The following is a 13,913-nucleotide window of genomic DNA, read 5'->3' on the forward strand; positions in this document are numbered from 1 at the left end:
TTCTGCTGTGCTGAGAAACTGTGTGCAACCCTTTGCCCTCTGCTGTTGCATTCTGGGAACTGGGCATAAACCTCAAACCGTCTCATTGCTGCTGCAGCAAGAATCTGACACCATGTCCTCCTCAACACTATGAATTACCAAGGCTCAGCATAAAAGTGATGTCCAAGAGTCTGATGTTTGGCGAGCTGGGGCAAACAGTGCTGTTGGTAAGCACTGAGATGTGATATTCAGGGGTACACTCTGCCATGGCAAGGGTGGTTACAAACTGTTGAGCTTTCTTTACTATAGAGAAAGCTCAAGGCTTGGGAGAGCTGTGCTGACAAAGGAAAAGAGCTGTGGAGAAGGCAGATTTCACATTTAACAGGAGGTGATGAAAGATACCATATGATCTGGGCAGTCTGTCAACACTTGAAGCAGGTGCTGCCAGTCCCCGGCAATGGCACACATTCAGTCTGCCAGCCCGGGTGCATCCTGAGTGATGTCTTTGTTTTTAAAAAGTACAAGCAATATTTAACTGGAACTATTTAGAGCACCATAACCCATCAGTGCAATGTGACTGTAGCTTGAAGTGGAGATCAGTATAGAGCATTTGATAAAGGCTACTATTTCCATTATTTTGTTCAAATAACCTTTTTGAAATGAAGGTTACAAAATCTTGGTTAAAGCCCATCTGAAATAGACAATGTCCAACATGGATTCAACTGAAGCAAGGTATCTCTGATTGACTGAATTTACAGAAGTGATCTTTACTCCAACGACCATTATAACATTGCAATATTGAATCATGCAATATGTTATGTGATGTAATAAATACATCACAACATGTAAATTGCAAAGAAAGGACATATTTTATAAAATCTTTCATGGTAACCCAGTATAAAAATGCAAGAAGTTTAAAGAGATTTATTTAATCTGCTTAAAAATTTGACAAAATTATTCGGCAAAGATTGCTCTACAACATTTATAGTGTGGTAATATTCAGCTCCAATACTTTAAAGATATTTCAAAGTAATCAATATACAATTATTGGAAAACAATAAATACTTTCAAAGGAGAGAGAATTTCTATGTACTGGATACAAAATTGCTTGCTAGCATTGGAAACAAAACATGACAAAATATAGCCTAAAATATAGATTAATAATATTGGGTTTAAACCTACTATCATTATATCTACTTTAACATTACCACCAACAGACTAAAGATAGTCAGACATTTGTCGGAAGCAAAATGTATCTTTGCATTTGTTTGATATTGCCATCAAACAGATAAAAGTTAATCTTAGCAAGGAAATCAATTTCAGCCAACTGGCACACATATCTAAATAGTGTCATGGTCTAAAGCACCTGCATTCTTCAACCACAGAAGTGTTCTAATATCAGCTATGACATTATTAGGTGTAGGAGGGAAAATGTTACCAGGTCAACATACAGGTGTTCAGCATCAAATTAAATTATGGGACCCTTGCATTAAAGCAGTCCAAGTGGTGGAAATTCATCCTTAGGAGACGCACAATTCACAACCAAAACATTGATATATGGAATAGAATCTCCTCTTTTGGAATTTATGTGGGAAACAATATAGATAAAAAACACAAAATGGGTAAAAAGCAACCTACTTTGTTGATTTTTATTTTTATTAACTCAATGTTAATAAAATAAATGGATAGACTAGTATTTAACTGGGGAGAGAATTCAAAGTTCTGAGATGCAACGGGACTTGGGAGTCCTCGTGCAGGATACCCTTAAGGTTAACCTCCAGGCTGAGTTGGTGGTGAAGAAAGCGAATGCAATGTTGGCATTCATTTCTAGAGGAATAGAGTATAGGAGCAGGGATGTGATGCTGAGGCTCTATAAGGCACTGGTAAGACCTCACTTGGAGTACTGTGGGCAGTTTTGGTCTCCTTATTTAAGAAAGGATGTGCTGATGTTGGAGAAGGTACAGAGAAGATTGACTAGAATGATTCTGGGAATGAGAGGGATAACATATAAGGAACGTTTGTCTGCTCTTGGACTGTATTCCTTGGAGTTTAGAAGAATGAGGGGGGGACCTCATAGAAACATTTTGAATGTTGAAAGGTATGGACGGAGTGGATGTGGCAAAGTTGTTTTCCATAATGGGGGAGTCTAGTACGAGAGGGCATGACTTGAGGATTGAAGGGCGCCCATTCAGAACAGAGATGCAAAGAAATTTTTTTAGCCAGAGGGTGGTGAATCTATGGAATTTGTTGCCATGGGCGGCAGTGGATGCCAAGTCATTGGGTGTATTTAAGGCAGAGATTGATAGGTATCTGAGTAGCCAGGGCATCAAAGGTTATGGTGAGAAGGCGGGGGAGTGGATCAGCTCATGATAAAATGGTGGAGCAGACTCGATGGGCCGAATGGCTGACTTCTGCTCCTTTGTCTTATGGTCTTATGTTATAGATAGAAGAAGAAGTCTTTTCCCAGGTTTAAAATGTCAAATACTGGAGGTGTTTAAGGTGAGGAGGTAAGTTTAAAGGGGATTTACAAAATAGTACTGTGCTCTTAATCTGTGAGGCCTCTTCTAACTGCACTGCACTGTGGAGAGCTGCAACAGTCATGTCCAGCTCTTACACTGACCCCTTAAAGTAATCCCTCATCCTCTACTCCAGTTCTGCTACTGTATCAACATATTTTAACCCCTCACCCACCTGCACTCCTCCTACAACAGCTTTCTCCCATGAAACACTATCCTTAAGCCCTGATATGAAACAAACACTTTCCTAACAGTTATACCAATGAATAAAAATTCAAGAGTGTAGTTGGAGCCAAAGCTTCATTGTAAATACTCCTATAATTTCATGAAAACAATGCAGCAACCAGTAGTAACAACCCAATTTAGACAAAAAACATACACTGAAGTCCCTTACCCTTTCGGTTAATGTTTTAATCGGTCTCAATAATGGATGAGTCTTCATATTCTCATTGATTGTATCACTATACGTCCACCCATTTTGTATCTGCAAATAAGTAGCAAAACTAAATCTCATTTGCTGAAATGTACGACAATTATGTATTTTTCACAATTCTTTTTCATAATGACTTCATTACATTTTTCTCTAATATTATCTTTTTCACTTTACAATATAAACATTCAACATTTAACTTGGGTATATGGTAACTCAGTTTTCAAGACTGGACACTGCTGGCCAGGCTGGCATTTTTTAACTCTCTCTAAATGTCCAGGAGAAAGTGGCAGTGAGCCATCTCTTGAACTGCTGCAGACCTCCTGGTGAAGGTACCCCATAATACTTAAACACGAGGAATTCTGCAGATGCTGGAAATTCAAGCAACACACATCAAATTTGCTGGTGAATGCAGCAGGCCAGGCAGCATCTCTAGGAAGAGGTGCAGTCGATGTTTCGGGCCGAGACCCTTTGTCAGGACTAACAGAAGGAAGAGTGAGTAAGAGATTTGAAAGTGGGAGGGGGAGGGGGAGATCCAAAATGATAGGAGAAGACAAGAGGGGGAGGGATGGAGCCAAGAACTGGACAGGTGATTGGCAAAAGGGATATGAGAGGATCATGGGACAGGAGGCCAGGGAGAAGGAAAAGGGGGAGGGGGGAAAAAGCCCAGAGGATGGGCAAGGGGTATAGGCAGAGGGACAGAGGGAGAAAAAGGAGAGAGAGAGAAAGAATGTGTGTATATAAATAAATAACGGATGGAGTACGAGGGGGAGGTGGGACATTAGCGGAAGTTAGAGAAGTCGATGTTTATGCCATCAGGTTGGAGGCTACCCAGACGGAATATAAGGTGTTGTTCCTCCAACCTGAGTGTGGCTTCGTCTTTACAGTACAGGAGGCCGTGGATAGACATATCAGAATGGGAATGGGATGTGGAATTAAAATGTGTGGCCACTGGGAGATCCTGCTTTCTCTGGCGGACAGAGCATAGGTGTTCAGCAAATTACAGTAGAGGAGGCCGTGGATAGACATATCAGAATTTACAGTAGAGGAGGCCATGGATAGACGTATCTACTGTAAAGATGAAGCCACACTCAGGTTGAAGGAACAACACCTTATATTCCGTCTGGGTAGCCTCCAACCTGATGGCATGAACATTGACTTCTCTAACTTCTGCTAGTGCTCCACCTCCCCCTCGTACTCCATCCGTTATTTATTTATATACACACATTCTTTCTCCCTCTCTCCTTTTTCTCCCTCTGTCCCTCTGACTATACCCCTTGCCCATCCTCTGGGTTTTTTTCCCCCCTCCCCCTTTTCTTTCTCCCTGGGCCTCCTGTCCCATGATCCTCTCGTATCCCTTTTGCCAATCACCTGCCCAGCTCTTGGCTTCATCCCTCCCCCTCCTGTCTTCTCCTATCATTTTGGATCTCCCCCTCCCCCTCCCACTTTTAAATCTCTTACTAACTCTTCCTTCAGTTAGTCCTGACGAAGGGTCTCGGCCCAAAACGTCGACTGTACCTCTTCCTAGAGATGCTGCCTGGCCTGCTGCATTCACCAGCAAATTTGATGTGTGTTACCCCATAATACTGTTGGGCTGGGGATTCCAGGGTTTAGATCCAGCAACGGTAAAGGAATTACTTTGCAGTTCCATGTTGGGATGATGGGCCAGTGAAAGGGAAACTTCTCAGTGCCCAAGTTCCTGCTGCTCTTGTCCTAGTTAGTGGTGGTGGTCTATGATATGGCAGATGCTGTTGAAACAACACAGGCAAGTAGTTGTAGTGCATTTTGTACATAATACATACTGCAGCCACAGGACACAGATGGTCATTGGCGTGTCAAGTGGGCTATAGTGTTCCGGAAGTTTCTAGTGCTTTGTGAGTAATATTAGAGCAGCACTCCTCCAGGAAAGCAGAGAGTATTCCTTTACTCCCTAATCTGTACTACGTAGAATTAGCTACCATTTTTATTTTATGCTTTTGGCATGTTACTTGCACTACCAGAGCAAGCAGACCCACAACTCCAAAAAAAAATTCTCCATAGGTTTTCTGTGTAGTTGGATTGTCAAATGTAAACAGAAGGCAATATTCAGAATTTCAATGTTGCTGAGTATTCTGCAATTGAATGTCACTCTAAGATGCAATTAAAATCAATTATATGCCAAGGGCAAACAGCTGTTATGACTATAGAACATTTACAGGGAGTTACGCCTTCAACTTAATAAGTGTGGTAATTTGATGTAAAGGCATTGTATCTTTCAGATGCCTGCTTAACCTTGAAGCAGTATTTAAATTTTTGTCTAATTCAGTACTAAATGCAAGTTAATGAAATGTCTTATACTTAAAATCCACCAGTTCCAATTCAAGGCTGTTGGCTTGTATACATGCTTTTGTGTGGATTACTCTGAATGAAAGCACAAGCCTTAAACTTCTTAACAGATGATGGATCAACTGTACTCTACATGGAGTCCAGCTGGAGAGCAAAAATTACAGCAGATTTCATAGCACTTCGGTTGGGAATTCTGCCTGTCAGACTTGGCTTAAATTCAGCAGTCCCTTTGGTTTTAATGGAGAAACATCAGCTAAGGAGTAAAGTGCAAGTATGAGCCTTCTTTATTTAATCAAGTTGATTTAAATGTATTTAGTTGTTTCCTAGTGTTTATATGGATTAAGTTTTCTATTTGTATCTTATTTGATCTTATTATTTAATAATACATTTAATAGAATTGTTTCTGAATGATTGTTACTCTGTGTCAGTGAGTTTCAATTTCAGCGAAGCTGGAGCTGAGGCTTCTCTGGATTTTAAAGTATTTTCTTGTCACATCTTGTTAACATTGATTGCAAGTACTGATTGCACTAGGCTGACCAGCAGAGAGCCTGCTTCCCTTTGGAAGAAGGCACCCAGGAGCTTGTTTCATGTAAGAACAGGGGGCTGTGCAGAGTGCGCTGAAGACAAGAAATGGAGATTAGGTTTAATTCTGGACGGAAATCATTGAGTTACAGAGCGTGAAAGTACAGCACATCATTCAGCATTTGCATATTCATTTCATTCAATTGTCCACACAGTCCCATCAAATCTGCCCATATTTTACCATTCGTCTCCAAACCAGAGGAAATTTCTAGTGGCTTATTATGCTAGCATCCCGTCATCTTTGGGCCATGGAAGGAAACAGAGGCTTCCAGAGAAAACCCACAGAGTCAAGGGGAGAAGTTGTACTCTCCACACAGACGGCACCAAGGTCAGAATTTAACCTGGTTCAGTAGATCTACTCGTCATTTACCCATCATTAGGAGCTAGAGCTGCTGAGGATTTCCAGCATTATCATTTTTACTCTAACTTTAAAAATTAACTTCTTTTCAACTCCTTTCTCTGAAAATATTGCCAATGTCCAAAATATGCCCTTACTATTTTACCTTCTCAAGAGCCCATTTCTCATGGAGATGTTCTGCATATTTGTTCACAATATGCTCCAACTTCTCCGGAATTGAAATACTGAAAGACAGAGTTAAAGACACTATAAACAAGTTGAAATGAAAAGTTTTTAAGAAGCTATATTTTCAAAACAAAATTACTCTGCAACTAGGTTAGGCAATTATTTATAATGAAACTAATGGAGGATTGCCAAATTGGTCAAAGAACCACCAAATTTGGTCAAGATCTCCTTGCACCAAATAGTTTCTGAATGAAGTTCGAAGTTTGTTATATTACCTTACTGCCAGTGGGTTTTAAAGGTTCAACAATGTGCTTTATCAATGCGAGCAGCCCTTCTGCCGGTAAGTTTGGGTTTTATATATTTTCTGACAAAATTGTGCCAATTATGAGACAAAGGCAAAATGAGGTTATGTTGTTTTACATAAACTATATAAAATTATTCAGTGGTGTTGATGCCATCTGAATTACCGTTACTTCCTTTCCTAATATCTCCAGTCTAATTCTGCAAATCTCTTAGTAAATGCAGATTAAAAAGCAATATTCATGGACCTGATGTTATGCTGAAATAGTTCATGCATGCTATTCAAAGAAAAATTACTTAAGAAATAATTTTACAAATATTCAGACAAAATAAAAAAAATGTTAGGAATTCTAATAAATTGCTTCATCTGTGAAGAGGTATTAAGAGTAAAACTTCTTCAATGAAATGTAAAACCTTCAGAATGAAGTTCAGAATTGCATTATTTTTGAAACAGATGTGAATTTACAATTCTTTTTTAACATTATTAATGACCTAAGCATTGAGAGTTATTTTGCAAATTCATGTTAATATCCAGTTCAAATCATAAACAATGATATCGTATCGGGACCATATTCATTGAAAGCCATTGTTATTTTATTCTGAAATCATACTTAGAAGTGTTGATGGGTTTCGGGTCAAAGTTGCCTTTGTCATCCACTGATGCCTGTCTGTCCAAGTCATTGGAAAAGCTGGAATCGACATAGTCAGGGGAGAGGGCCCCTCCAATTGCACTTAGGCACGGCAAAGCCATTTTAAAGAGATCAGGGTGATATTTCTGTTGGAGAGATTTGGCAATTAGATGGCAGGATCATTAACGTCAATGAGAAGTACAGCTGATTACTGATAAAACACTAAATGTAACGGTAAGCAATATATTCAGACCTTCATTTCCAACTGATGGAGCTGTATCATTGCCAGCAATACATGGAAATAGCATCAATCATTTATACATTCGCAAACACTGTGCAACACAATAGATTGCCTATTAACCACCTTCAATAATGTTGAAGATGTTTGAAATAATAACACTGCTTGCTCTGCGATTTTCAAACTCAGGGTGGTGTTTAACAAAAAAATACATACTATTCAAGTCCATTATCTATCCCTTTCTCACACTTCCTTAAGATAAACAAGGACATTGTCTCAGCAAGCTTTTGTTGTTCTCAGAGCAAGCCCATTGTCTAACATATCTTGCTGTTCTGTTAAAGTAACATCTTCACTTTTACTATAGTTTCTGCCAGATCATCTTCAGTACCATTTAGCCCTGTGACTCTGCTCCTCACATTTACATCTCTGTTTTCTCATTTGTTCCATTACCACCCTCTTTGGCTCGGTGGAATCATTTACTTATCACAGAGTCATAGAAAAATACAACACAGAAACAGATCCTTCAGCTCATCTAGTTCGTGCTGAACTATTCTTCTCTTTTGCTCATTTCTTGGTTGCCTGCTTCTTAAAACTTGTCTTCAGTCTGACACGTTCACTTGTTTCTGAAAGTCACTAAGCAAAAAAACTTAAGTTTGTTTTTTTTTATAGCTGCTGCCTTTCTTACGTTTCCTTTTTCAATTTCAGCTGAATGCACTGCCTTCTAATATGGCCTTCAGGAGGGAACGGGATAAAAATACAGTGCAGCAAAGTTACAGAGAAAGGACTGGGGTTGGGAGATGGGACTAGAAAATTGCTCTGATAAATAACTAGCACACACACAAATGACCAAATGACCCCCTTCTGCACTGCAACTGTTCTGTGACGCTCTGGTTTTATATTTCCAAAATCTATCTGAGCTTGTCAAAGTGCATTTATATAATTCAAGAGAATTAACAGTGCTGCTTTGGATACCCATGTTCAAGAGGACACCAAAAACACTTTTTAGGCTTTGCATTATTCTTAAAACACCAATTATTCAAGGCTCAGAGATTTATTTTCAATAAAGAATGTAACTCTGAGGAAGCATAATTAAAATGTTTGAAATAATATGAGGCATATATACCATTTCAGTAGCTTATTTACTTTTTTTTAACCTTGGTGAAATACAGATATTTCCTTGCCTTTTTTGACATAATTCCACATTTACAGCTCTAACCTTCAATAACCAATGCAAGCTCAAATTTTAGGAAACCTTTAATACAATTGAAGAACACAAGATTAATCTTACTTTTGTTGAGAGTGCATCCAGAATTCCCCAGAACAATTTCTTGGTAAGGTGCAACTCTTCACCAGATGCACTTCCATAACTGCCCCATCCAGATGCCAGGCAATAGTACTTCCAGCACTGTGTATAATGATTACTTAAAAGCTATAATTGAAATAAGAAATTAACATGAGGAGCATAAAAAGTTCTCCTTACACCCCTTCTGCTTTCTTCACCTGCCCGTTTGCTCCTTCTTGAGCCCCTCCTCCTTCCCTTTCTCTATGGCTTACTGTCCTCTCCTATTAGAGACTTTCTTCTTCAGCCTTTTACCTTGTCCACCTATCACCTCTCGGCTCCTTACTTCATCCCCCTTCTCCACCAACACACCTCTGGTTTCACCTATCACCTGCAAGCTTCTGCTCTTCCCCTTCCATCATCTTGCCCCTTCCTTTCCAGTCCTGATTAAGAGTCTAGGCCTAAAATGTCAACTGTTTATTCCCCCTCACAGATGCTGCTCGACATGCTGTGTTGCTCTTGCATTTTGTGCTTGTTGCTCAAGATTTCCAGCATCTGTAGGATCCCTTGAGTTTAAGAACAGGCTGGATGTAAGCAAATGTCTGGGTGCAGGACTGGTACTGTCACAGAATCCATTGCAATTTCTCCTTGACTGGGAAATCCATACCCAGATACAGTATTTTCCACAGACTTTATTAATGTCATGACAACAGTGATATGAGAAATCAGTATTCCATAAATATTATACTAAAAGACTTCTCAACTTCGGGATATTTTTAGTAAAATCCAGAAACTCAAACTTTAAACTTGTTGAAGTCATAAACTTGGCTTCCAATTGCAATTTAACGAATGTTCAACAATTGTAAAGTACATAAATTTTTAATCAGTGAAAGACTATGTTAGGCATATACCTTTAGTGGCATTTTACAGTATTCGTTCAGAAGGGGAACATCAAAAACAAAGCGGCGCAGAAGTGGTTGCAACATAGAAGGTTGAAGATACCTGCAAAATAGTAACAATTAAAAATCGTGTAGTGTAGGGAAAATTAAAGGTTCTTTAGATTTATCATTGAAAACATGCTCAGTTTAATAAGTTCACTAAGGGTGGGATAGCACCATGGTTTACAAGTAATGGACATCATCTTCATTATCCTACAAGGAATATGATGATGGGGATTTGCACCCAATTTCTTTGTAAACAAATCCAGAACACCATAAATCTAACAGGAAGTGGCAATAATTTTGGTCATTTTGATGTGTAGCAGCCAAAGACCCAGAGAGGAGCAAATGAGAACTTCCTGAAAATGTCTTAAATGTTGCTCTTAGTCATAAGGAGAAACTCAGGTAATTGCTTCTTTTCCTATCCTGAATTGTTCTCTTGGGTTTCCCAAGAATGCATCCTGAACTCGCTCCTTTCTGTATCTGATCTTTGACAACATGATCTAGAGACACTGTAACCTCCACACAATGTACATTCATGGCATAGCTCCACCTGTTCATCACTTCTCACAATCCCTTCAATATCTCTACACAGCAAGATTGCTTATTTCCCCTGATATCCAGACTTGAATGAATAATGATTACCCATATCTTAGAATGACCTTTGTTCCCATCACAGGCTCTGTACCATGGTAGTACATCCATCCTCCTTCAGAATTACTGAGACTGAACTTCCATCCCCATGTCCTGTAATTACAAAAACTGTTTCCTTTCACCCCTATGATGCATATCTACATCTTCTGCCTGCTGCTAAAACAGTTAATTCTCTAGAGTTAATGTTATGTTCTCCTGACTGGTTTCATATCCTCATGTTTTGACAGACATGTTTTAGCCAAAGTGAATATACCTACTCAACTATCATGATGATACTCGCTGACCTATTTGGTTCTCAGCCCCCTAGTGCTCCCTTGTCCTCATTTTTAGATTCCTACCGGTCTTGTTGGTCATCACTTCTCTACATTTTTATTATGTTACAACTACAATTCCCAAAGTAATCATCCCCCTCCCCCTTGGTATGTTTGCCTCCTTTGCCCCTGCTGTGTATCCAGAATTCACCCCTTTACAGTACTGTGCAAATAGCCTTAGACATACATATACATATATATATATATATATATACACACACACATATATACACAAACACACACACACACCCCGCCACAAGCCCCCCACCCCAGGACTCCTTCTGTGCCACCTGTCCCACAGCCCTCCTGTGGTGCTCCACTCTCACCATTCCCAATATGCTTTGCTCTCACCAGATTTACAAACTCACTCTCCGCTCTATGTTGACAAATATGGTACTGTGCTAAAGACTTCGGCACCTTAGGAATATATATCTGCCTAAGACTTTTGGTGAGTACTGTATGTCAAATCCAAGGGAAGAGGACACAGTCAAAAAATTAAGGCCTGTTGCGACGAAATAGATCTACATGTTAAGTGTGGTAGGAGCTCATTACTTTGCCAGTAGGTGGCAATTTTATATAAGGCTATTGGTAGCTTTCGGCCGGCTGGTGGCGTAGTGGCATCAGCGCCGGACTTCGGAGCGAAGGCTCTCGAGTTCAAATACAGCCGGCCCCCTTGCACGCTTTCCATCAGTGCTGGGTTGAGCATCAAGCTAGCAACTCGGCCTCATAAAATTAAGAAAGCCTACTAAAAAAACACCATCATGATGGCGTCCCGATGACTCCACTCGGAGTTAAGGGCTTTCTTCTTCTTCTTCTTCATTGGTAACTTTCAATCTGATGTTGAAAGATATTTTTCTTAATCAAACGTATTTAACTAAATACAACAAGTACTTGGAGTGGGGGTGCAGGATAACATTGGCTCCTGGTCAAAAATCAGAAAATCTTTTGATGAATTAGGTGAGCAAATTTTAAAAAAATCACTACTTAAATTTTGTTTCCTTCGCTCTACCCAAGGTATTTGAAAGATAATCAGCATAGTCATATGGAATATGAAAAGACATATCACCAAATGTAATTCTGAAGATTTGGAATTGTGAATTAAAATATTTGTACCGGCATATTGACAGCAAGCATTCTTCAATTGACTCTCGCTGTGCTTTGGTAAGACAACGTCCTTTGGATAATCTGTATATTGTATGCAACGTGGAATCTATCAAAGGGGCAAAGTGTTCTGTCCCAGCAAAAAGAGGTGAGCATCTCGTGAGCAATGGAAGCACTGCTGAACAGAGATATCTGTTAAGGGCAAGGGCTACCTCTGTTGTATTTAAGTCAGCCTGTTGGAATGGAAAAACAATTATTTATGGGTAAACTTTAAAGACAGCAAATTTGTTTTTATCTGAATTAATGATAATTATAACACAGGGAAGATAAAAAGAACACTGCAATGAATACTTCATTTATCAATTTTTTCTTAAGTTGTAACTTTAATGTTACTTTCTTCTTCAGCATGTGATTAGAATACATTATTGTCAATTACTCTGATTAGGCATGCTCTACAAATTCAATTTTGGCCGATTAGAATATTGCCCTTCAGGTGTAATTCAATTCCATTTAATCCCTCTAATGGAAGAATAGAAGTATTGGATAAAGTTTCTATCTGAAATCTCTTGTTGGTTTGCTGTCAGAATGGAGAGAAGCCTAATGCATATTAACTCTCCAAAACTTAATTTACATGTCATTGATCAAATTAATAAACACATAAGGAGAGGAGGACAACTGAAAGAATGCATTATGACATACTAACTCAACAGAGGAAACAGCACAAATAGCAGTGAACCGAATTTACATAACATTGCTGATGTTAATAAACCACTTTTACTCACTGATTCAAGGGAGGCAGATGCTCTTAGATCAGGTAAAAACCCAACTTTGAGCAAATGAAGCAGGAAACTTTGGTCCTCAATACCATAAACACGATCCAGAAACAATACCATGGGTGCTTTGTGGTCAGGACAGAAACTTGCAGACATTGTCGGCTCATAAATGGTTCCATCTGTCAAACCACCAAAATATAGTTCATAAAGTACAGCTTGACAAAATATTTTTTCCTGTTGCCGCATTAAATCGGATCTTATTATTGACAAAGTCCAAGAAATAATCATACATTCAAAATGCTTTTCCCCATCTTCTTCCTCTCCCAAAGATATTCACTGTAACTGAGTTTGGGTTTAAGGATGGCTGCAGCCCTTTACACCTCGATTTATACTTATGACTGGGTGGCAAAGCACAGCACCATGACATACATAAGTTTGCTGATGACACCCCTGTTCTCAAGGGTGGTGACGAATCAGCGTATAGGAGGGAGATTTGAAAATCTGTTTGAGTGGTGCTACAACAGCACCTGACCCAATGTCAGCAAGAACAAGTTAATTGTTGACTTTGGGAGGACTAAACCAGAGGTTCATGAGCTAGTCCTCACTGGAGTATCAGAGGAGGAGAGGATCAGCAACTTTAAATTCCTTGGTATTATCACTTGGGAGGATCTGTGCTGTGTCCAGCATGTAGATAAGTCTGTTCCAAAGAAAGCATGGCATCACCTCCACTTTCTTAGGAGTTTGCGAAGATTTGATATGTCATCTAAAACTTTGATGTATGGCGGAGAGTATATTGACTGGTTACATCACAGGTTGGTATGGAAATATCAATGCCCCTGAATGGAAAAGCCTACAAAAGCAGCAGATAAAGCCTTCCCCACCATTGAGCACACCTACACGGAACGCTGTCGCAGGTAACCAGCATCCATCATCAGAGACCCTCACCATCCAGGCCATGCTCTCTTCTCACTGCTGGTACAGGAGCCTCAGGACCCACTCCACCAAATTCAGAAACAATTATTACCCCCCAACCATCAGGCTCTTGAACCAGGAGGGATACCTTCACTCACCCCAACACTGAACTGTTCCCACAGCCTATGGACACTCTTTCATGGACTCTTCATGTCATGTTCCTGATATGTATTGCTTGTTTAATTGTTATTATTATTTTGCATGTTTTCGTTTCTTTATATTTCCTGCTAATGCCCATAAGAAAACGAATCTCAATGTTGTATATGGTGACATCTATGTACTTTGATAATAAATTTACTTTGAACTTTGAACTCAATTATCAATTCCTTGAGAGTGAGCTTGGATAAACTGTGTTAACATTGG

At 39.5% G+C, this 13,913-nt stretch overlaps 1 protein-coding gene across 7 annotated transcripts in view; it reads right to left on the reverse strand.

Annotated features, from left to right (window-relative positions):
* ryr3 (ryanodine receptor 3) overlaps window positions 1–13,913 on the reverse strand; it is a 380,802-nt gene that overhangs the window by 146,889 nt on the left and 220,000 nt on the right. For all 7 annotated transcript variants that reach the window (XM_072266800.1, XM_072266764.1, XM_072266754.1 and 4 more), the window contains 7 exons: window positions 12,588–12,757; window positions 11,818–12,038; window positions 9,713–9,803; window positions 8,811–8,951; window positions 7,267–7,430; window positions 6,336–6,414; window positions 2,890–2,979 (listed from right to left, as the gene is read on the reverse strand). In XM_072266800.1, coding sequence (XP_072122901.1) covers window positions 2,890–2,979; window positions 6,336–6,414; window positions 7,267–7,430; window positions 8,811–8,951; window positions 9,713–9,803; window positions 11,818–12,038; window positions 12,588–12,757 — 956 coding nt within the window. The remainder of the gene's footprint in view (window positions 1–2,889; window positions 2,980–6,335; window positions 6,415–7,266; window positions 7,431–8,810; window positions 8,952–9,712; window positions 9,804–11,817; window positions 12,039–12,587; window positions 12,758–13,913) is intronic.

This window comes from Mobula birostris, chromosome 1, assembly GCF_030028105.1.
Source record: "Mobula birostris isolate sMobBir1 chromosome 1, sMobBir1.hap1, whole genome shotgun sequence".
Classification (NCBI taxonomy): domain Eukaryota; kingdom Metazoa; phylum Chordata; class Chondrichthyes; order Myliobatiformes; family Myliobatidae; genus Mobula; species Mobula birostris.